Genomic DNA, 25160 nt, shown 5'->3' with positions numbered 1-25160 from the left:
TTATGCAACAATTTAGATGCCCGTTTGAAGAGGGAAAACAGACGGTCAAATGCCTGGGTTTTTGGCCACCGCGACCTTATAGCGGGAGATCTCCCAGCCAACCATCAGCAGGACGATACCAGCAGTGTTGGCATCGTCTCCCGAAGGTACATTCGGTTCCCATACAATGATGCCCAGCAATCTGTGATTAAAAGGCAATTTTATGAGATTGCTGGGTTTCCAAATTTGGTTGGAGCAACTGAATGCACTCATGTGCGTCTGAAGGCACCATCCATGAATGATTCCGCATTCATCAATCGCAAAAACTACTACTCTATAAATGTACAGGTGATTTGTGATGCCAAGCTATCACTTTTAAACGTGGTGGGCAGGTGACCGGGGGACACACACGATTCTTTTATTTCTCAAAACAGCTGTGTTGGCGCGCGGCTGCAGGAGGCGGCACTGCAGAGCCAAACTCATCTCCGTCACCCTCTTCCACACACCGGTTTTATGAGCTCCTGTGATCCCACTCTTCAGACTGCCAAAAAGCACATCCTTATTTTGCGCCACCTCGGATGTCAGGATGTCGATCTCCATCTCTGAAAAGTTTCGTTTTTTGCCAGTAACTCTTCTCTCCATGTTTGACCTTAGTGGGCGAGGCCTCCGAACCAGGAATATTTAAGGGCGTAACATGTTAATGGCGATCGAATTCAGCCGCCGCATTTATCGAGACCCGATCATTCGTACGCTGGGATTGGTCCGATACAAATGTTTCATGAATCACACGTGTATCCTATCGTACGACCAATTCTGCACTCAGATCTGCGCCTGTTTTCCACGCAAGATTGATAAATGAGGGCCAATGAGTGGAATCCATGCGACCCTCAACTTTAACAAGATTCCCAGTACAGGCACTGGCCACACAGCCCCACAGCATGTTGGAACCTCCACCAAATTTTACTGTGGGTAGCAAGTGTTTTTCTTGGAATGCTGTGTTCTTTCGCCGCCATGCATAACGCCCCTTGTTATGACCAAATCACTCAATCTTTGTTTCATCAGTCCACAGCACCTTATTCCAAAATGAAGCTGGCTTGTCCAAATGTGCTTTTGCATACCTCAAGTGACTCTGTTTGTGGTGTGTGTGCAGAAAAGGCTTCTTCTGCATCACTCTCCCATACAGCTTCTCCTTGTGCAAAGTGCGCTGAATTGTTGAACGATGCACAGTGAGACCATCTGCAGCGAGATGATGTTGTAGGTCTTTGGAGGTGGTCTGTGGGTTGTCTTTGACCACTCTCACCATCCTTCGTCTTCGCCTCTCCGATACTTTTCTTGGCCTGCCACTTCTGGCCTTAACAAGATCTGTGCCTGTGGTCTTCCATTTCCTCACTATGTTCCTCACAGTGGAAACTGACAGCTGAAATCTCTGAGATAGCTTTTTGTAGCCTTCCCCTAAACCATTATGTTGAACAGTCTTTGTTTTCAGGTCATTTGAGAGTTGTTTTGAGGCCCCCATGTTGCCACTCTTGAGAGGAGAGTCAAAGAGAAGAACAACTTGCCATTGGCCACCTTAAATACCTGTTCTCATGATTGGATGCACCTGTCTATGAAGCTCAATGCTTAATTATCTCACCAAACCAATTTTGTGTTCCAATTAATCAGTGCTAAGTAGTTACAGGTATTCAAATCAAAAAAATGACAAGGGTGCTCAAATTTTTCTATTTTTCAAGTCTGATTTAATTTCATACAACTTAATATTGCTACACTAAAAGTCTTTGTCTGGAAAATACCCCAGTACACAGCTTTTATTAGAAAATGAATGGCATGCCACTGTGATCATTTTCTGTGAAGACGGAGTAAACTATTATGCAGCCTCAGAGGGGTGCCTAAACTTTTTCATACCACTGTATGTACACACATATATTGACAAACACAATCAGATCACAAAAAAACTTCTAATCAGTTTCTCAGAGTCCAAGTGAAGTTTGTACCCAATTTGAAGAAGTTCCCTCCTGTGATATCACATTCATGAAGAGGGACCACCTGAAAACCTAAAGCCACAGAGGCACAGAAACAGCTTCTCTCTATAGCAGCTCTTCTTAAACTGAGATATGAGACACTCACGCAGTGAAGAGCTCCACCAGCTGCTGATGTCCTCTGCTCTCTGCCACACATACTGCAGTCCGTCCCAGAGTGTCCGTCCTGCTCAGAGCCTCCCGGCATCCTGGCTGCTGCAGGAGCAACGAGGCCACCGTCCTCAGACCGTAATTAGCAGCCAGGTGCAGGAGGCGGGAGAGCTGCTGGCTCTGAGAGGCAGCTGGAGAGGAATGAACAAGAGAGCATGAGGGGGGCGTCAGCTGATAAGACTGCACAGAGAGAGGCAGTGATATTAATCTGTGGTACTGCTTTATAACTGATATTGGTTTTTTATTTAAACCTAGACATTCCAGTCATGGGACTGAGTTTAAATATGAAAGACGTTCTATCACCTGGTCATATCTGATCTTTTCAACATTGTTTTCACGAGGTACTTTTTAGTCCTGTTATTACATTAATGTCACACCAATGTATATATTTGCTTTGGTTTGCTCTCATTTAAATTATGCTGATAAAGAATTAACACACAGTCCATCAATTTAAAAACAAAGGATTTTCCACATTTCCTCTGTTTCATGACTTCTGGTCATGTTTCCAAAAGTGTTTCTAGACATATTTGTGGAAACAGTGTCTGAAAGCATCAAGCTTCTGAGTGGGTGTCCCCATGGCAACAGCTGAGTGCTGACTGAGAGCCTTTGTTGCTAGGAGCCTTTGTTGCCATTGTTGTGTTAAAAATTCCCAGTTAAGTGGTCTGTCCCTTTACAACAATCAAGACATCCTGCTGCTGAGTTTCTACTCCACTGGTTAGCCTCACAGGCTGGCTAATGCTAACGCTGGCTAATGCCAACATGGTGGTGGCTGCCATGGGTCAGTGACTTCAGCACTCAGAGTCGTGGAGTAACACAGACCAGAGGACACAAGCAAACAGTGACTGACAGTGACTTTAAAAATAAGAGCATGCTAACTCACCGCTGCGGCTGTCCAGCAGGGTTGGCACATCCATCCAGGTCTCCTTGTGTGTCTCTGTGTTGCGTCTGTCTGTGTCACTATGAGTGTGCGTCTCTGTCGCTGTGATAGTATGTGCCTGGTGACACATCTGCCTGTCCACATCTGTGTGTGTGTGTGTTTGTGCAGTCCTGTGGTGGGGCATGCTGAGGTGTTTCAGGGCCAGAGGCAGGCTCTGATCCAACCTCTCACACTCTCTCAGAGGAATCTGACACACACAGACACACACAGACACACACAGACACACAGATAGAGACACAGACACACACACACAGACAAAGAAAAAATATACACAGGTCAAAGGTGACACTCGTCTTATGTCTTTCCTGAAGCAACATGCAAACCATTTTACTGAATAAATATATATGCAACTCCCAGCTCTTTACCTGCTCATCATCAAATAGTAAAACTTTCTGAGGAGCTGTGCTGTCAAGCAGGAAGCGGGCCACGTCGAGGGCCAAGTCCTACACACCACAAACACATTGATTCTGGCATCATTATTCTGAAAAATCTTTCAAATTACTGTTTGGTTTTCTCAGTGCATTTTAATGACATCGTAATACTCTCATTCAAGACTTCACATGTGCACCCAGAGCAGGGCTGAGACCACGGCTGATGTTTTTAAGAAGACCAGGTCCAAACACAGTATCTGTCTGGACTGTGCCTGGTCAATGATGGAGGACATAGTTGAAAATTGTTGTGGAGCTGCTGGAACCAACTGACATCATCACGTTGTATCATCATTGACATGTTTTTCTGTTTCTGTTGTCATGACAATAGAACAAGTTTGAAACAGTGTCAGAAATGTGGCTCATTAATAATAATAATAATAATAATAATAATAATACATTTTATTTAAAGGCGCCTTTCTTGGCACTCAAGGACACCGATTAAGATGACATGTTAACCAACAGTCTCTTCCAAGCTGCTGCTCTGCTGCTGCTATAATCCTGATTTTATAAATACGACATCATCTGACAACACATCAGTTAAAGACAAAGAGTGAGATGTAATAGCTTATTATTAGCCTACAGCAGTAAACCGTGATGAGCTAACAGCAGCTAACAGTAGCTAACACCAGCTAAAAGTAGCTAACAGCAGTTAACAGCAGGTAACAGTACTTGACAACAACTAACAGCAGCCAAAAGTAGCTAACAATAGCTAGCAAAAGCTACCAGCAGCGAACAGTAGCTAACAGCAGCTGTCATTGACTGGTCAGGCTCCTTTACAGTATCAATGTTGGTCTAAATCGGCTCAGAATTCTGTTCTCTCGTCAGCTGTGTCTGAAAACAACATGTGGTGCAAACAGGACTGAGTCCACCTTTAAGCCAGAGGGGACAGAGCTGTCACCTGAACAAAGCAGAAGGTCTCCTGGGAGTGTGAGTCCACTGGTCCACCAGGCCGAGCCCAACACAGCGTCACCAAGACCTGCTCACACAGATTGTGGGCTACACAGAGAGAGAAAGAGAGAGAGGAGAGAGAAAGACAAAGAGAGAAACCATTTCTGACATCCCATGAATAAAAAAATAAGGTCAAAACAACATTTAACAACTTTTAACACACAAACACACTCATAGAGCCTGAGGAGCAGTGGTGTTCAGTCGGTATTATCACCACTGAGGCATCATCTCTGTCACCACCATCACACTACAGGCTGGCTCATTCAGCTGAGAACACAAACACTATTGAACACTGATGTTCTTACAGTACACAATAAAACATTACATTTTTAAAAGGAGGGGTAAACATGTTATATGATGAAGATAATAATATAAAATAAAACTATTATTATCAAAGAGCATCTTTAGGGTACCACGCATATTTGTAGGTGTATATGCATTGGTATTTCAATGCATATATGCAGTTCACAGGTGAGAACAGCACCGAAATCAACCAGTTAATTCCTGTCAGGCACTTTGCATACAACTGTGCATACAACTGACAATTACTAATATATGCTCAGTTGGCAATTTATTAGACACATCCAGCTAAAACTGATGCAGTCTGATACAACAATCCTGTAGTAAATTCTCCAGCATGAAGGTTATAAGGACTTAGTAATAAAATAGTTCTCAACTGATCATTTTGATTAAAGTGTGTGGAGCTGTTGAGCTGTATTACATTATACAGAGGTGTTTCTGTTATTTAGCCTACCTTCATTGCTATAAATGGGGTAGGAAAATAAAAGAAACACCTGGACGCCACAGCAACAGCCCTTATGTAGCAGCAGTTTTGTGTCAAAGATACTGAAGAGGCCTGCTGAGTGTCTGAGTCAGTAGGTAATGATGTGTGAGGTCCACATAAGATTTCACTGAGACATGATGTGAAATGTGTCAACAGCTCACACATCAGCTGTGCCCTGACAGGCTAATCACCATTTCTCCAGAGCATCTCCAACCACAGTATAAGCCACTTTACAACACTCACACACAGCTACTACTGCTGCTACATAAGATTAAGTCTAAATATAAGAACAGTTTTAATTTTAAGAGGAAAAATAATAAATATTATTATCATTAAAGAGTATAACAACTGAAATGACAACTAATCAAATCTTACGCTAAGTTAAATTCTCCAAATATAACAACTATTTAATGATTTATCAGTCGGCTGGCCTATCACAATTTATCAGTACAGGCATTTGTATTCCCCGATATGCGCTTATATTAATACTTTTATTAAGGAGCACTAATGCAGTGAAAATGCTTGGGTCAAGTAATATAGGCAGCTTTTAATATATTTGATCCTTTGTTTTCATAAGTTGCATATATATATATATATATATATATATATATATATATATATATATATATGCAACATTACGGCCTTATCTCCTAAAACTCAATCTGTTGACACTCTTCCTTCATTCAGGTCAACATTTTATTCACTTAACAACAACACAGAACATCACACAGTGCATAAACTGGAGAAACAAGACACACATACTGTAGGCACCGACTCTGTGTGTGTATGTGTATGTGTGTGTGTGTGTGTGTGTGTGTCTGTGTCTCTGTGTGTGTGTATGTGTGTGTGTGTGTGTGTGTGTGTGTGTGTGTGTTTGTGTTTGTGTGTTGTACCTGGACACACAGCCTGCAGAGTGATGTGGCTGACTCTCAGGGTGCTGCTTACATGTCTCTGGGTGGATCCTGAGAATAAAAGATAAAACTCCACCTCCTCTTCTTCCTCTTCCTCTTCAGCACGACACACATCATCATCGTCAAGCTGAACAGTCAACACACACTCCCCCTGAGAGGAGACACACATTCACTTGTGGAAACAGCACCTCCCTCTGCAAGACAGAAATCTATACGACATACTAATGTCATATAGGTGAAGTGTACTAACCTGAATGAAAGCTGCTAAGAATAAATCCCTGAATTGAAAGCTCTTACACAGCTACTGAATGGAGCTCATGGTGATATTGTTTTGTTTTGTTGATTGAAGGCTCTACACTGAAATGGTTTGAAACAAACTGGTGACATTGGGCTGTATAAATCAAATGGGACTTCTCCCCTGGTACTGATCACAACCATCCACTGTTTTTCTGAATGTCATCAGCAGTGAAAATTGAACAGTGAGCAACAAAGAGTGAAGACTGAGCAGTAAAGAGTGACATGAAGAGTGACATAAAGAGTGAGCAGTGAACATTGAAGAGTGAGCAATGAACAGTGAAGAGTGACATAAAGAGTGACCAGTGAAAAGTGAAGAGTGAGCAGTGAAGAGTGAAGAGAGCAGTGAACATTGAAGAGTGAGCAGTGAAGAGTGAACAGTGAAGAGTGAAGAGTGAGCAGTGAAGAGTGGGAAGTGAAGAAGCAGCAGTGAAGAGTGAAGAGTAAGCTGTAAACACGGAAGAGTGAGCAGTAAAGACTAAAGAGTGAACAGTGAACAGTGAAGGGTAAAGAGTGAGCAGTATAGAGTAAGCAATACAGAGTGAGCAGCAACTGTGAGAAGTGAAGAATGAACAATCAGCTGTAACAAATGACAAGTGAGTTGGTAACGGAACAGTGAGTGAGCAATGAATCAGCGGCTACAACACAAGGTCAGCGAGCGGATTTTCCAAGCAACAGGAGTCACAGCAGAGTTAGCGTGGAACAGCTAACTCTGTGAGGAGAACAAAGGAGATAACAGCGGATGTCACACAGTCAGACAGGACTTTTCTCCACCAGGAAACCTCCCAACTCACTGGACTTAACAACAACACTGGAAAGGACCTCTTTGTTTTGTTCCAAGGACTGGGTAACGTTAACTGACTGGGCCTAACCTCTCCCAGCACAGCATAGCACAGCTAAGCAGCAGAAGTCTTAACTTGTACCTGTTGATTAAGGTCTTTTTGTTGATATGTTTGCTGAGGTTGTGGTTAGTCAAACAGTTAGACGTGTATTTGTATGTTCACACACATACCTGTAGTACGTCTCAGTTCTAGAACCTGCATGCAGCTAGCCTCCTCCCTCTAACCTGGTACCTTTAGATTACATGAGCTAGGCTAACAACCTGTGCAGTTAAAATCTCCACTTTGTTTTCATGAAGTCTCAGGTGGTGAGCTCTGTTACACCAGTGATCAGCCTCTCTGTGACTTAAAGCTGAATTCACCTGAGGGTTGTTGTCAGACACTTGAGCAAGAATGACATCAAAGCTGGCCAGTATCATGTTAACCAGCAGTCATTACCAACAGCTGTCCTGAATGGGCAGCTTACATTGTAGTTACCCTGAAACACTAAGTCAGTGTGTTAACACTCATCCACTCTGAGGTGACTTTGGCAGCTCTGTTTTTAGGTGAGAAAGATGACACTGAACACCTTTATGTGGACATGTTCTCGTTAATATATAGAAAACTGATCTAAAGTCACTGCACACCAACACAGGTGTAGCAGTATAACAGTGAACGAAGAAACTCACACCTTCCCTCCCCCACACACTAGGTGGTCTTAGTGGCTATTTTGAGTAGTTTCTTTGTTTACTGCCATCTTGTGTAGTCTTCTTTGTTCAGGTCATCTGGTCACAGCAACCAATTTATATCGGCCATCTTGCCTTTTTCTGTGTCCTCACAGACACACCCCCATACACACACACACACACACACACACACAAATACATGTATATACTAGATTAGACATTGTGTTTTTACTTTGTTCCATTGTAAATAAATGTCTTTAAGTATAACTACTGGTGTGTTTAATGTTGCACAAGTGTGAATGTTGCCAACCTCTACTCAGTAGAATTCCAATCCTTCAACTTTAACTTACCGTTGATATGGTTGTTTGGTTTTAGTTATTAAGATAATTATTAATCAGAGTTCCAGATTAATATTAATAATTTGAGACTTACAAACAATATTGGCTATTTTGCGTCTTAGTTTAGGCTGGTGCCCCAAAGACTTTAATCCGTTTTAAAGTTATTATTTAATATCAATATTTTTTGATAATAATTTAATTCACTAGTTCTCAAGGTATCCGATTACAAATCACATGAAAACACTTTCAGACTGGTCAATGTAGGTATTTAGTATCCGATTCGGATCATCAGGGACAAGTTCTAGACGACCAAAAGCCAGTATGTAAATGGTGTCACATTAGGAAACAGCTCAGACTGATCTCAAATGTTTTCAAATTAACATTTTCAAAAGTCACCATATTGTCACCATGTCACCTGCTGTACACCGATTAAATGGAGGTGTGTCAAACAGAAAGATAAGATCATTATTACTATTATTATTATTATTCGATTATTAGGATTAATGATGGTGGTCATTTTGTAGCCAGAGACCTTGGATGTATTATATAAGTATCATCTCTGCACTCTAGTTACTACACAACAGACTCACTAACTTATATAGAGGATGTGTGTTCATAGACTACACATCTCTCTAAATGCTGTTTTTAATTCAGGGTGTTTCATTACCTCAGAAAACTCCAACACAGAGGCGATGCAGCTGTTACACAGCACAACAACCACAGAGGCTAACTGAGGCTAATTGAGGCTATCTGAGGTTAACAAAGGCTATTGGAAGCTATCAGGCTGACTGAGGCTAACAAAGGCTAGGTGAGGCTAACTGAGGCTAACAACGGCTAGGTGAGCCTAACCAAGGCTAACTGTGGCTATCTGATGCTAACAGAGGCTATATGAGGCTAACTGAAGCTAACTGAGGCTAACAGAGGCTAACCTTCTGGTCACAAGCAGTAGCTCATAGACTTACTTGAGACCTTTCATGGAAATACATTCAGAGATAAATAACAGCTTAGTCACTATTAGAGTATGGCTTATTAGTTGTGTAGCAGTTTAGCTTTAATATCTGACAACAGCTGCTGGAGGACTCAGTATAAAGACACCAGACACATCTGCTGTGTCAAGACCAACACTAAAGAATCCACGTGAGGTTCTGTTTGTCTTTAGAAAGGTTAATCACACACAAGGCAGCAGGGCAGCTACATTTCACCAACTACAGCTGCACTGAGGTAACATCATGCTACAGTGTTAGATACTCACATAGAGAGGAGCCTTTTGGGGTTTCAGTCTCATGGTGCTGGATTCTAAAAGGAAACACAGGAGACAGAGACGTGAGCATCGGCTCTACAGGAGAAAACAAGTCACAACAGAAACTTGTGATGACATTAAATAAGATGAGGCGACCGAATGAGCAAATAAGGAAGAATTAACAGGACCCCGATACAATTAATCCAATAACCCAATCAATCCTATTAATAGACACTTTAATACAAAGCATAAACAGACAAAAAACAGTTTGAATCTGCAATAGCACGTTTGACAGGTGAAAGCATCCAAACCTTCCTGATAGTTTGGTATGCCTGTTTCCACACACTCTCTGCACACCTGAAACAATCACAGGGAGCCTGTAATACAGGTTCCTAATGCAGGGCCATTCAGCTGTCAGATACATCTGCATGTTAACTGGTGTCAGAGATGGGTGTGTGCTGTTCTGTATCTGATTGGACTGGCAGGTTACGAGACTATAGCAGTCTACGCCTAAGAATCTGTATGGTTAAAATCTCCACTTTGTTTTCATGAAGTCTCAGGTGGTGAGCTCTGTTACACCAGTGATCAGCCTCTCTGTGACTTAAAGCTGAATTCACCTGAGGGTTGTTGTCAGACACTTGAGCAAGAATGACATCAAAGCTGGCCAGTATCATGTTAACCAGCAGTCATTACCAACAGCTGTCCTGAATGGGCAGCTTACATTGTAGTTACCCTGAAACACTAAGTCAGTGTGTTAACACTCATCCACTCTGAGGTGACTTTGGCAGCTCTGTTTTTAGGTGAGAAAGATGACACTGAACACCTTCATGTGGACATGTTCTCATTAATATATAGAAAAACTGATCTTAAGTCCCTGCACACCAACACAGGTGTAGAGGTAGGTATCAGGTAGAGACATGTAGGGACACCTCTGGCTTTTATGGTAAATTGTTGCCTTTACTCATATATGTGGCAGCAGTGTGTAAATCCTGCAGATCCACGTCAGGAGTTTCAGTTGATGTTAACATAAAACATCAGAATGTGATCTCAGTGACTTTGGTTGTTTGTAGAGTTTTGGAGCTCAGGTCAGAGATCTGTCATCTCTTTATATCTCGTTTTCTCTGTCAGGGATGTCAGTGAACTCTTGTTCTGACTCTGGTACTGGACATTCTTCTGAAGAGGAGGAGTGGGAGCCACACAGCATGCTAGGTCCAGGTTTCCCCTGGACAAGGAGCAGAACAAATGTCAGGAGCGGTCTGATAGAGATCTCCGTCCCTCTCAGGTGAGCCGGGTTCAGGTGTGATCAGGACACTGCAGTCAGCAGAGACATTGACTGGCTTTGTGTTATAATGACAGACATGCAAGACGGACACAGATCTGGGGTCAGCACCAAACATCTGCAGTGATGTACTTGATCCATTCATGACCAGCAAACAGGAAGTGAGAGGAAAACAGAGGAGCCTCACAAGTCATCCTCCGCTCACATAAGAAGACAAGTCTTCCTCACAGCGAGCACACACACAGACACAGACACAGACACAGACACACACACACACACACACACACACACACACACACACACACAGTCTGATTGTTCCTGACAGACAGACACACAGCTGTTCAAGCTGCTCATACATGAGTGTGAGGGAGGTTCACATCCCGTCTGCATGGTGAACTTAAACAGGTCTGGTGGAGACTGTAGAGACACACATCATTCTGTCTGATGACAGTTACTTATTGTCATACACTCCGTCACAGATGTCCACACACATACCTCAGTGGTCTCAATGTGAACATCTCCTGTAAACATTCTGTAAACCACCTGTAAACCACTGGTGAAACAGTTGTAAAACAGCTGTAAAACACACAAGGAAACAGCTGTATCTAACGTCTGCTCTTCAGTTTAAACTCTGTGTTTTACTGAATCTCAGAGTCTCATCCTAACCTACCAGTTAAACATCTCTGAATAAAAATACTCAGCAGCTGATTGGATGAACCATCTCTCTGTCATATAACATAGAAGGAGAGGACAGAAGAGCAGCAGTCTGAGGAGCTTTCAAAGATAGTTAGCGTGTAGATGAAACTGCAAGTAGCTCTCCCTCAGAGGATCCTCATTAGTCCCAACCACTGTGGTGCACCTATGAGCGAATTCCAGCTGCCTCTCAAGGTTAGTCTCTTTCTGGAGGTAAAACAAGAGCTTCACTTTAAGTGGTCTGCTCCACTTAGACAGAACCTAACCTGAGTCCACCTGGAACTCCACCTGGGCCTCCACCTGGATCTTCAGTTGTTTATTGTGATTCAGATTTGATCTACAGTAGCTACAACTTATTTATTACATTATTATTACATTAATTATTAGTTATAACAGTTCATCCTGTGGGAATGTGAATGTGATAATGATGATGATGATGACGATGATGCTAAAGGAATAGTCAGTGAACCTACAGTCAAGAAGCTTCATCCTCTGGGGAGCATGACTGTACGACATGGGCTCTTAGTCTGTAGTCTGACTGAGCCTGAGAGAGACAGGATTAATAGTAGGACCGTTGTTTTCTGTAGAATCTGTGCAACAGAAACTTCATCATCTCTAATAACAGGCTGCCTTCAGTTGGTGTGTGGCCTCCACTGTCATGTGATTAATGACACCCAACATGGTCATGTCATATTTCCCACCTCTGTGTGCTGACTAAAGAGAGGAGGATTCTCCACCACAGGACACACTGTTCTCCACACTACAGGAGCCTGAGCGCTACTGACTCCTCACCTGAACAACAACATTTGTGACTGATGACAGAGACCTTTCTGATAGTGCAGGTAAACTGGTGAGGACTTGAAGATGACCCTCCTGTCCCACTGTCTGTAGAGACAACCCCCGATAAATCAGTGGCCTCATCAGATGAATGAATGCTGTGTCATCAGAAATCAGAGACCAGTCATGCATGAAGGATCAGAGTGTGACTATGATGCGAGTCAGATGTAGAGGCCTTCAATCTCACTGTAGACAGCAGAAACAGCTTCATCACCTCTGCTTCGCTACAGTAAAGACAAGCTGAGATACTTCATCATGTCTTTTTATAAATCAGCTACAACTGGTCTAAATATAGGAGGTTCAGCAGAGAGGTGGAAACTACAGCAGAGACATGTGTCATCACACTGCAGTCACCTTGTCAGTCCAGACCTACAGCCGTAGCTCATTTTAAAACATTTACACAGATGCTGGACTCTGATTCGTTTCTGCTCTGTCATCACCTGCAGATCCAGATCAACACTGATTCTCTGATGATGTATCCTCTTCCTCTGAGCTCCTGTTTCCAGAAACGATTAAAACACACACACACACTTTCCTTCATCACCATGAACATACACACTGCAGTTTATTTAGACACCTCACATACACATTAATCTGGGTCATTAGCATAGTCTCAACTGCTCCGTGACTTCAGCTTCAACCAGCTGAACTCTGCTGGAGGCCTTTCCGCACATGGAGACAGAGGACGTCTAAACTGAGGGACTGAGCAGACTGACTGATAACAACACTTCAGACGATAACAGGAGATCCAGATAGTATGAAGAGACTGGACCTTAGGAAGAGGACAGGAGGAGGAGGAGGTTTTGTTTTGGTTTTATGGACCACAGCTTCACTCTCTCCACACTCATCAGTATTGTTTCCAGAAGCAGCTGTTATCAGCCTCTGTCCTCTACCTGCTGCTGCCGACAGTCAGAGAGCAGCTGGTGAACATAGTGCAGCATTGAGCAGCTAAAGACGACCAAACACGGATCTAAAAGAAAGAGAGGGAACACTGGACTGAGATTCATCAGGTGACAAAGACACCACTCCACATGGATCACCATGATAATCTCCAACAGCTGGATGTGGAGATAAACAGATTTTTCATCACAGGTTCAATATGTCAACTACAAAGATGATAATATGTCAGTGTTCTCAAACTTAACTGAAGGAAAACACCCGGTCAGATGTGGTGTTAATGAAAACATATGCAACACTGATGTCATGGTCTGACTTTTAAAGGCACATTAATAAACGTCTATTTATAATTACAATATTAATACATAATAGATATAATTAATAAACTCCATATGGACTGAGTGAGGTATCCCAGCAGCGTGATGGTTGACACAGGAGCTCTGCTGCACAATGAATTTGTGATTCAACTGTTTCTATCCAAACAAGGAAAACAATCAGATTAATTACTTTAGTATAAATAATAAAATACAATATTATTAGTGTAATAATTCTGTTATGTGATATTTTGTTTAAATTACATTTACTGAAGAAAAACAAAATAAAACTTTATAACCTACATTTCACAGATCTACAAAATAAAAGTCAAGGTTACATCATGGACAGAGCTCATTTAACAATGCTGTTTATATTTATGTTCATTTCAGACAAAACATACAGCTCTAGTCTAACATGAGGTCACGGCCCCAACGCCTCGCCCCCCACACCTTCCCAGCCCTTTCTCCTATCCCAACTGATCATCACTTGATCACTCACAGATAACAGATCAAACAATAACCCGAAATAATGACTCAGAATCTTAATTCAAATCATGAGTCAGATGAATTTAAATCAAATAAATAAGTGATCAAATCGGTGAAAATATACTTTACAATAAACAGAGGAGAAAGCTCAGAGACTGCTGTGGATGAAGGAGTCAGGTTACACTCTCAGCAGTAACAACACTTACTTACTGTGCTCATAAAGGAACATTTCCACGTTTGTTCCTGTCTTAGAGATCATTGGTATAGACACATTACAGTGATATGGATGCTGTAAACAGTTCAATGGAAATGTGACTGAGATTTATAAAACAGAGCCATATGTGCACAGCGTTTTACTGTGCATCTGTCTTTGTGTGCATGCAGTTTCATTCATCTGGAATAAAAGTGTGTTTTAACACCAAAGTATGTGTGTGTAGATGGAGTGTAAGACACACACACAGCTGCACATCTGAGAGCACACAGCCACTGAGGTAGACACAAAAGCTACTGAGCCACACACACATGATTGTGGTGAGAGGAGCTGTGCCTCCACAACTTGTTGTAATTATGTGTTATACAAGCGATGCTGACTCTGAACACAGACTAACTCAGCTGGTCAGAAGGTATGTCTGGTATGGAAGGAATGAGACAGAGAGGGAAACAGGGGGAGGAGAGGGAAGAGAGGGAGGAGGGGGAGGCGAGCAGCCACTGTCCTCTGCTGCACAGAGCTGCTGCACACAGATCAGCAGATTCACTCTCTTCCAGCAGCTGTACAATGAAGTGGCAGCAGCTCTGGCTTTATCACAACAAGCTTCTGCAGCTCCAGATGACGCTGCTAATTCCTACAAACCTAACCCTCACAGATCTGTGGGTCTCTGCTGTTCCAGCTGTGTAGACAGGAGTCTGAAAATAGACAGTCACATACAGACCAACTTCCTGTTCAACAGGAAGTGTGAGCTATGAAACTGAAAGTATCAGAGACTCAGGTTTGACATCTGAGGATCACACAGAGACCAATTCTCTGTTCATATCAACAACCAGAGAGAATCACATCACCAACAGACACAGGAAGAAAACTCCACCACACAGTCATCAACAACAACATCAGTTACTGTCCATGACGAAGACACTGCGGGTTCACATTACAGCAGAAAACATTATACTCCAGTGCTGTTCTTGAAAACAGTCTGATAAATTCATTCAGCGAATCAGTGCACAGTATTCAGGTCAGGTGATGTTAAGCTGGAGATGTGCTGTCTGGAGGGAATTTCTGCATAACATAATGTTCTTTAAAGATTGAAGAGTCTGTGATATTTCTCCTTCAGGACATTAAAAGGAGAGGGCTGAGACTTCCTCTGTAAAGTCAGAAAAAGTTTGTCTGACATCTGCAGTACCGAGGAGAACAAAGATCAACTGAATGTTTTATCCCACAGTGGATGGTTTAACAGGTTTCCAGTCCTCCCCACTCCTTTTTAAAATGTTAAACTGCAGCATGTTATGGTTATAATCAATCAATAACCCCGCCCCCTACGATCTCATCGTCCATCGAGATGTTTCACTGTAGACATCAGCAGACATCACCTGACCACACCACACAGTAATGTGGAGCCAGCTGATACAGCAGCAAAGAGCAGGTTCATCCCACCAGGTCATCAAAGTTCAGAGAGGCAATCAATAATGAGTAGTTAACAGGAGGAAGCATCAACACAAACAACAGAGTCAGTGAAAATAGGTTTCTACATGTAGCTCAGACTGGTGTCAGACCGACAGACAGACTACACTTCCCATCAAGCTGTCTCACTCTCTCAACATGTTTCTGTAACCTGTCCTCAGTGGTAACACATCACCTTCACTCTGTAAGATTAACTATTGCGACATAGCTAACATTAGCATGAACAACTGTTCACTTTACAGTCTTAGGGAGAGTTTCAGCCATTGTTTATAAGACAAGAGGTTATCATAGGTCCTCTGAGCAGGACTCTACAGTGACAAGACTGACCAGGCTGGGACTAGCTGGTTAGCAAGCGTTAACATCGGTGTTTGTTTCCATCTCTGGAGACAGCTGTTGGTGAGTAAAGGAATGAGGTTTGATGCTGAACTCACAACAAGTAAACAGCTCTTAATGCTAACGTGAGCTATGTAGCAATAGCAAATCTTACTTGCAGCTCCTTTAACAACCACCTTCATTTTATCTGCACTATCACTGTGTCTCACTGAATCATCATCAGAGTTCCGTCTGTGAGTCAGGATCATCACTGACACGTCCCAGTGGACCGAGAACAACTGATCTGACTGACTGGGAGCACTGTCTTTCACATTTATGTGGTGACTCAGGCAGCAGCTAACAACCACTCATCGCTACACAATAATTACTGAGTCACGACAGACAGATCCTCTGTTCGGCCTCATTAGGATCAGCTCCTGACTGATGATGATGCTCCACCAAACCCAGATCCCATGATGTCAGCTCTGTGGACTTTCATTAAAAGATTTTGTTTCCATTATGTGAATGATTCAGAGTTGAAAGACTGACAGAATTTTAAAAATGATGCAAAATGAGAAAGTCTAACACAACCTCTGTGTAACACAGCATTAAAAACACTTCTGCTGCCAGTGAGGCACCATTCTACTACACAATTCTATATCACCGTTATATATAACATTCTATATCACCATTCTACATAACACTTTAGATGACCTTCTATGCTACCATTCTATGTTCTCCATTCTACATCCATTATAAAGATTCTACATACTGTTCTATATCACCATTCTACATAAAATTCAATATCACATCCTATATCACCATTCCACATTTCATTCTACACAACACTATATGCCACCATTCTATATCACCATTCTACATATATTTCCATATCACCATTCTACATACCATTTTATATCACCATTCTACATAACATTCTTCTAGAATGGTTGAATGTACCATGGACGACATTAACTTCTTTATGTACACTGTAATACCAGCAAGAACTGTACACTGCTTTCCAAACAACAAACCCTGGATCACCAGTAACATCAAGACCCTCCTCAACCAGAAAAAGGAGGCTCTCAGGGATGGAGACAGGGAGAAGCTCAGGTGTTTGCAACATGACCTGAAGAGGAGATTAAAGCAGGCGAAGGAGGACTACAAAAAGAAAGTAGAGAGGAAGCTCAGCACAACAACACCAGAGAGGAGTGGAAGGGGATGAGGACCATCACTGGCTATAAAGAGAAAAACAGCCAGGAAACATCAGGTGATGTGGACGAGTTCAACCTGTTCTACAGGTTTGACACAGCCTCACCTGTTCTCTCTCCCACTGCTTCACAACCTGACCCTGCAGCTGCAACTCCCTCTATACTGGGGTCAAGTCTCCTGTCCTTTACAGTGGAGGAGGTGATGGTGGAACTCAAGACGCTACGTCCTGGAAAGGCAACAGGCCCAGATGGTGTGTGTTCGAGGCTGTTAAAGGACTGTGCAGCCCAGCTGGCTGAGCCTCTCCAGAGGATCTTTAACTTAACCCATCAAACAGGGAGGGTCCCGGTCCTGTGGAAAACATCATGTCTTGTTCCGGTACCTAAAATAGGACGACCAGCTGAGATAAATGAGGACAGACCGGTGGCCCTCACATCACACATCGTGAAGAGCCTGGAGCGGCTGCTTCTCCACCTTCTGAGGCCACAGGTTGAACATGCACTAGACCCTCTACAGTTCGCTTACAAAGAACATATTGGAGTGGATGATGCCGTCCTTTACATGCTCCACCGGGCCCATTCTTACTTGGATGAGCCAGGTAGTTACATGAGGATTATGTTCTTTGATTTCTCAAGTGCATTTTAACACCACCCAACCCCTCATTCTTAAAGACAAGCTGGAAGGGATGGGGGTGGATCCCTGCTTTATGTCCTGGATTGTGGATTACCTGACAAGACGACCACAGTAGGCTGGGTAACTGTGTCTCAGGGACAGTGATGAGCAACACTGGGGCTCCACAGGGGACTGTTCTGGCTCTATTCCTTTTCACCCTGTGTAAGGCAGACTTTAAATACAACTCCTCCTGCCGCATCCAGAAATACTCAGATGACACAGCTATTGTGGTGTATATCAGGAATGGGCAGGAACAGGAGTACAGGGATCTGACGATGGCCTTCAGCGAATGGAGCGACAAGAACTGCTTCCTTCTGAACACCTCCAAGACCAAGGAGATGGTCATGGACTTTTGGAGGTCTAGGCCCACCCTTCAGCCAGTCAACATTCGAGGGAAGGACATTGAGGTAGTGCACACTTATAAATACCTAGGTGTGCACTGGTCTGGTCCCTGAACACAGATGCCATCTACCAGAAGGGGCAGAGCTGGCTCCTTTTCCTCAGGAGGTGAAATAGTGCACGTTTTATCAGTCAGTGGTGGCCAGTGTACTCTTTTATGCTGCAGTCTTCTGGGGCAGCAGCATGTCTGACATGAACACAAAGAGACTGGACAAGCTGGTAAAAAAGGCTGGGTCTGTGCTTGGCAGGAGTCTGGACTCACTCAGGACTGTTGTGGAGAGACGCATGCAATGTAAGATGGAGGCCATCTTGGACAATACCAACCATCCTCTCCACAACATTCTGGCAGGACAGAGAAGCAGCTACAGCTGCAGCAAACATCTCATCTCAGCTGCAGAACAGAGAGGTTGAGGAGATCGTTTGTTCCCACTCCCATCAGGCTGTACAACACCTCAGCCGAAGGAAGTGGACTAATCTAATTATTATTGTTTATTTATTATCAACTGTTATTATTATTATTATCAACAATGAGCTAATGAACACATGAATTTCCCCTTGGGGATAAATAATCTATCTATCTATCTATCTATATACCATTCAATATCACATTCTATATCTGTCACGCGGTGAGGTCAAGTTGGCGTTTTGTCCTGTCCCCATGTCTTGTCATTTCCTGTTTTATTTTGAAAAGTAACTCTCCTCTTGTTTCAGGTCACTTGCCCTTCCTCATGTGTCACTTGTCGGAGTGTCTTCCCTGATTCCTGATTGTGTCCACCTGTTTCCCATTGCCCTCATGTGTCTTATAGTCTGCGTTTCCCTTTGTCTTGTGCCAGAGTGTCTCGTTCCAGTCGTGCACCCCAGCCACACAGTTCTTCTGATTCACAGTTCTTGCCTTGCCTTGTCTCTGCCTTTTCGTATTTATTCTTTACCTCCATGCAAGTGATTTTTTGTTTGTATTTTCAAAGTATAGAGTTTTCTGTTTGTCAAGTTTATAGCCGTTTTTGTAGCCTCCTTGTGGAGTGATTTTCTGTTGGTATATTCCTTTTTGTTTCAGCAGTTTTGTCCCTCCATTTGGAGTGGTTTTTGTTTACTAGATTTTTTCCCTGATAGTTTTAGTCTTGTCTAGATAGCATAATTTTCATAGCTGGTTTTATTTGTCACTCTCTCCCAGGGTTGGAATATTTAAATAAAGTCAGCCTAATTGTCACTGTCATCTGAGTCCTCTTTATAGTCCAGGCCTGACAATATCACCAATTTACACACATTCTAATTCACCATTCTACATAACATTCTATATCACCATTCTGTTCACACATGCAACCACAAATCTGTTCACACGGTTCACACAGACTGACTTTATAGATTCAGTTCACAGAGACTCAGTTCACATAGATTCAGTTCACAGATTAAAAATAATTAGTTTATTTCCTATTTTTAAATTACCTTTTCTTAGCTGTTATTTTCCAGGATGTGTCCCAGATGTGATCAAATGTACTGTAAAAAAACGGCAAATAAGAACCATTCGTACATAAGACGCAGGCTATTTTTTGGGGGTCTCGCGTTGGCAAAAACGTTTTTTTATTAACGATTGGTTGGTTTAAATGTACCAGTAGCTATTCGTTTACAAACAAGTTTATACAAGTTATTCCAAAGCAATTTCAATTTTCTTTTTTTAAACACAATCAAAACACACATATTACATCTGAAACAGTGTGTAGGCTTAATGGTAGACCATACAATATGTTTTGCTTAAATGAACCCCAAATATATTAACTCATAATAGTTAGGCCTGGGCTAAGAGTCTCAATTAAACGTCTTAAAAGAAGAAGGCAACTTTGCATATTTAATGATGTGTGGCTGTTTGATTTCTCGATTCCCCAAAGCTCTTTATCAGAGCTGTCACTGGGTGCAAAGATTGCGTCCAAGTCGCTATAGGGCTCACCAAGCACACTGTCCTCGCACTCTGTAGCAGTCCTAGTCCCAGAGTTAAACAGAGCATCATCCTCTCTTCCATCCAGTCAACTTGAAATGGAGGTCGTCAGGACTGCTCGCAGAACAAGCTCCGTGGGAATATCTTCCCAACTGTCTTTGATTTAAAAGAGTGATCACCTGAAAGCCAGTCCACCACCTTCTGCCTAACCTGGTTTTTAAAAAGCTTGTTCACTCCAACGTCCAGAGGCTGCAAAATTCCAGGAATGAGGGCCACGTCTGTTTTCAAAGCTTTCAGCTGTTCATGCACAGAGATGTGTAAATGACTACTGAATGCATCCATCACCAGCGTTGCCTTTTTCTTTAAAAGTGCACCTGGCCCTCTGCCCCATACTGTTTTAATCCAGTTGATCATGGCCCTCTCCTCCATCCAGCCCTTTTCATGCACTAGTATGGAGACACCGGCTGGTATGCACTCTTTGAGGAATGTTTCCCTTTGGAAGATGACCAGTGGCTGCAGTTTTGTGCTATCTGCACAACATGACAGGACTATGGTGAAATGAGATTTCTCATGTCCTGGCGTTTTTAGTTTGTACCATTTTCTCTCCTGTTTCATTAACAGCGCGATCAGGCGGCATATCAAAGCACATGGGAACCTCATCCATGCTCCCTATCTATCCAAGTTCATAGGAATTCTTCTGACAAAAGTGACATTCCCTTTCTCTTCACAAATCTATCACACTAGCTAGTGCAGCCAGTGAAATTAGCCTGTGGCGACGCGTGCAAGCTCTAGTGGCTTTATATGCTGGGTCTACATTGGATCCAACCCATAGACCTATAAATAAATAAATAAATAAATAAAGCCATATCAAGATCCAACTTTTCTCTGAATTTTACTGGTGTATAGGACGCACAGGTTTATATTACACACTCCAATTTTTAAGTGAAAAAAAGAGTATTAAAAGTGTGTCTTATTTACCAATTTTTACAGTAAATTGAACTTAAACTTTATTGTTGTGTGGACGTAAATTACACAGTGATGTTGACCAGTGCAGCAGGAATATAAAGAGAGTGTGGAGCAGAGAGAGCAAGCGGCAGCCTCTGATTTCACAGCTGTCAGACTGAGTTAGCTATCAGACAAAGGAGACATAATCTCTCTCTGTCTGTCTCTGTCCCTCACTGCACCACGTGGTTTTTTTCCACCACCTCAGTGAAGTACAGTCACACTGGGCTGGAACTGATCACACTGCTAATTACTGCATTAAACAACAGCAGAACAGAGCCGTTCTATTAGTTCACCTGTGACCCATCCACATTTCTGCTGTGATGATAATCAGTTAGTAAATGAGCCTTGTGCTGTAATTACCAGTGTGATCAGTTCCAGTCCAGTGTGACTGTACTTCACTGAGGTGTTGGACAAAAACCACATGAGCAGACCGACAAACTGCAACAAAGATAATAACACATTATCGGTCCAAATAAAATCACACACAGCCGAGCCCTAAACGCCACATGGGTCTGTTCATTCACAGCAACTCTAGTGTCTTTGACATGGTTACGATAACATATGGCAGCTGTAGCTTCAACCGTTTTCTTGTAAGTGGTGTTACATCCAAAAAGCTTCCCCACATTACTCCTGAATGGCTGGGCAGAGCTTCACTGGAGGACGTAGACTCCTGCAGGAACAAGTCCTAACACCTAGACATTAGTTAGGATGTCAGCACCTCTGGTTAGATAACTGACATAAGGTCTGTGGTTAAGACAAGCTTGAGACATATTCTACAACATAAAACACATCAGTAAATACAGTAAATAGTAAGTATCATAAACTGTTGTTTATTTTCTGCAATAATCTAAAGGACAATGGAAAGCTCCCATTGGATTTTAGTGGAAGGAACCAGGGTGACAGTAACTTTAGGACATCCATGCTACACTCTGACAATACATAATGATTTAATCTATTCATGTTGATGTTGTCCATAAATGACAACGTAAAGTAAAATTAAAACCTTGACGAAGACTATTGGTTGTTATGGCAACAGTCAAAGCCGTGGTCAGGTGACTCCTGAGGTGGTAACATAGTGGTTACCTGATGAAGACTGATTGTGAGTGGTGCTGCCTCACTGTGTACCATAACAATGTCCACACATTTAGATCTTTACATGAAATGTTGGTGCTCTGACAGCTCGGGTTGTCCCGATACTAAAATTTCAAACTCGATACCGATACCCAGGAAAATATTCAATACCATTTTCGATACCACAGGGAGAAAAAAAATATCCTAACCCTAATCCTTTAAATAAAGATCATAACAATACAAACATCAATGACAACACTATTTTTTAGGTTGTCTGAAGTAGTGCAAAAAGAAAAAAAAACAGTAAACTTACTGTAAGGTGTGTGTGTGTGTGTGTGTATATATATATATATACGTACATACAAACATACGACAAATGTATTCAGCCCTGTTTATTTTCTGTGCTTGTGGTGACTTGGCACCATATTTTCGTTGCTGATCAAATAGAGTTGGTAGGGTAGGCTGCTGCTGTTTCTGTCTAGTTGCTGGTCGACTTTTCTCAGCTTCAATCTGGGACCTTAGAAGAAATATAACACTTTTCAGACACAAATAATTGTGTTATGTTAAATTAACACTGTCTAATAATGTTACAGAGGGGCAGGACTGATAAAGTTTGCTGCCTAGCTCCCACCTTGACATTGGTCGTTTTATTATTAGCCATAGCCGCTAGCTTAATGATAACTTAACAGACGGCTAATGTGGCTATCAGCTAAATCCTCTTCAGAATCAGCAGCTACAACACAAGGATAGCTGATTTTCCAAGCAACAGGAGTCGTAGCAGAGTTAGCATGGAACAGCTAACTCTGTGAGGAGAACAAAGGAGATAACAGCAAGCAACACAGCCAGACAGGACTTTACTCCACCAGGAAACCTCCCAACTCACTGGATTTTACAAAACACTGGAAAGGACCTCTTTGCTTGTTCTAAGGACTGGGTATTTTAACTGACTGAGCCTAACCTTTCCCAGCACAGCACAGCACAGCATAGCTAAGCAGCAGAAGTCTTAACTTTGTTAATGTACTTGTTGATTGATGTCATGTTGTTGTAATGTTTGCTTAGGTCGTAGTCAGTCATACAGTTAATCGGGTACTTGTATGTTCACACACATAACAGTACGTCTCAGTTCTAGAACCTGCATGAAGCTAACCTCCTCCCTCTAACCTGGTACCTTTAGATTACATGAGCTAGGCTAACAAAGAAACTCACACCTTCCCTCTCACATATTGTTGTACAAGTTGTATCATCTAGGGGTGTAAGAAAATATCGATACACTAAAATATTTCAAGACGTGATACTATGTCCATATTTTGAAGCGCTTTATTGATATTTTATCAATAGTTTACATGGTGACTGGTTTTGTGACAGTAGGCTTGTGTTGTATTTAAGCCATTTGACTCTTCCCTTCCTTCCACTCCTCTCATTAGCAAGAGATCTTGCAAGTGTACAGGCTTCGGGCGCAGACAGGGGAAATTAAAATGTCTCATTCTACAATTTAACATTTATGCAGGTTGGACAGGTATATTGATAAAGTTTTGGCTTTTTATTTGCAAAGGTTTTATAGCACTTACTTACAATAACTATGAGCATAGTTAACATCAACTCGGGTAATCTTCGGGTTATTTGTTTCACATCACTGCTCTGCCGTGACGCCCCATGTGCGCGTGTGTGTGTATGTACAGCGCTGACAAACATGGAGCAGGGACAGAGATATACTGCAGACTAGATGCTGATCTGCAGATATCTCCTCTCAAAAACAAACTGACCTGATTAAAACAGTAAAAACACGCAAGTTTCACATCAGAGATCTGTGTTTCTCCGACAGACACAGGACGTCAGGAGGGAAAGATCAGCCGGCTGGAAATGCTTTAATGTCCAGCCGTTTGGCCGCCAGCCGGTGCTAGGGGACAACCCTGTGTCGTGGCTAGACTTGGAGACATGACCCACGTACAGTGCTTTGCACACAGTCTGAATCTCGGCAATCAAATTGCCAACGGTGGTGCGACTACTAGGATCAGAGGTGTTACAACCTTTTTCAGATGCAGCACTGTAGCTTGCCAACAGAGATGCAGCACTGTAGCTTGCCAACAGAGATGCAGCACTGTAGCTTGCCAACAGCTAAAGCAAAAACAAGTTTCCAACTGTTCTGAGTCTGAATGCATAAAAATAAACTATTTGTTTATGCATATAACACTGCATGTTCTTTATAATATGAGCTTTCCCAAAAATATCAAATAAAAAAAAAATTCAATATAGCACCTTACTTGTAGTATCCCAATATATCGTATCTTCACACCCTTTCATGATATGTATGGTATTGCCAGATTGTTGCCAATACACAGCCAAAGTGTCAAATGGAGGAGGGGAAGACGGCAGTGTTGATATCGATACTGTTGCAAATGAGTATCTAATCCAATACTAATTCTTACTACAAAATTCCAGGGAAATTTTGAGTGCCACAGGGGCTACTGCCGGGATGAGTACATGATTTATTTCCAGTGTTCAAAAGTCACCCTGATCATATTCTGGTTTTCAGAAATGCCTTGATATAAAAGACTCTGATATAAAACAATGTCACATCCCTCCATCATGTATTATGTGGGAAATATCTCATATTCTGTCCTTTTTTTTTTAATAAAACAAGAGGCAACATGTCTTCAAACTGGCATTTAAAGGGTTAAAATCCTGAAAACTAATAAACATTTGGTAGGTTTGAGCAGAACTGAAGTGGTTTAAGAGATGTATGCAAAAAAAAAAAAAGCAGAAAAAAATATTGATATATGATGATTTTATAGCATTTTCTTTGTGTATCCTTTTTTGGACGCGAGGAACCCC

General features: G+C 42.2%; 1 protein-coding gene across 8 annotated transcripts in view; it reads right to left on the bottom strand.

Moving 5' to 3' along the window:
• Window positions 1-25160, bottom strand: part of LOC111647725 (uncharacterized) — a 105714-nt gene that overhangs the window by 65252 nt on the left and 15302 nt on the right. For all 8 annotated transcript variants that reach the window (XM_087171521.1, XM_087171524.1, XM_087171525.1 and 5 more), the window contains exons 2-7: window positions 9565-9608; window positions 6159-6327; window positions 4432-4529; window positions 3468-3545; window positions 3046-3289; window positions 2104-2296 (exon numbers count right to left, since the gene is read on the bottom strand). In XM_087171521.1, coding sequence (XP_087027647.1) covers window positions 2104-2296; window positions 3046-3289; window positions 3468-3545; window positions 4432-4529; window positions 6159-6327; window positions 9565-9597 — 815 coding nt within the window. In that variant the 5' untranslated portion in view covers window positions 9598-9608. The remainder of the gene's footprint in view (window positions 1-2103; window positions 2297-3045; window positions 3290-3467; window positions 3546-4431; window positions 4530-6158; window positions 6328-9564; window positions 9609-25160) is intronic.

The sequence above is a fragment of the Seriola lalandi genome, unplaced genomic scaffold, assembly GCF_002814215.2.
Source record: "Seriola lalandi dorsalis isolate HSWRI2012SDOR001 ecotype SW California unplaced genomic scaffold, Sedor1 jcf7180002055008, whole genome shotgun sequence".
NCBI lineage: Eukaryota > Metazoa > Chordata > Actinopteri > Carangiformes > Carangidae > Seriola > Seriola lalandi.
The sequence above is the reverse complement of the archived record's forward strand: the minus strand, read 5'-3'. Positions and strand labels throughout refer to the sequence as shown.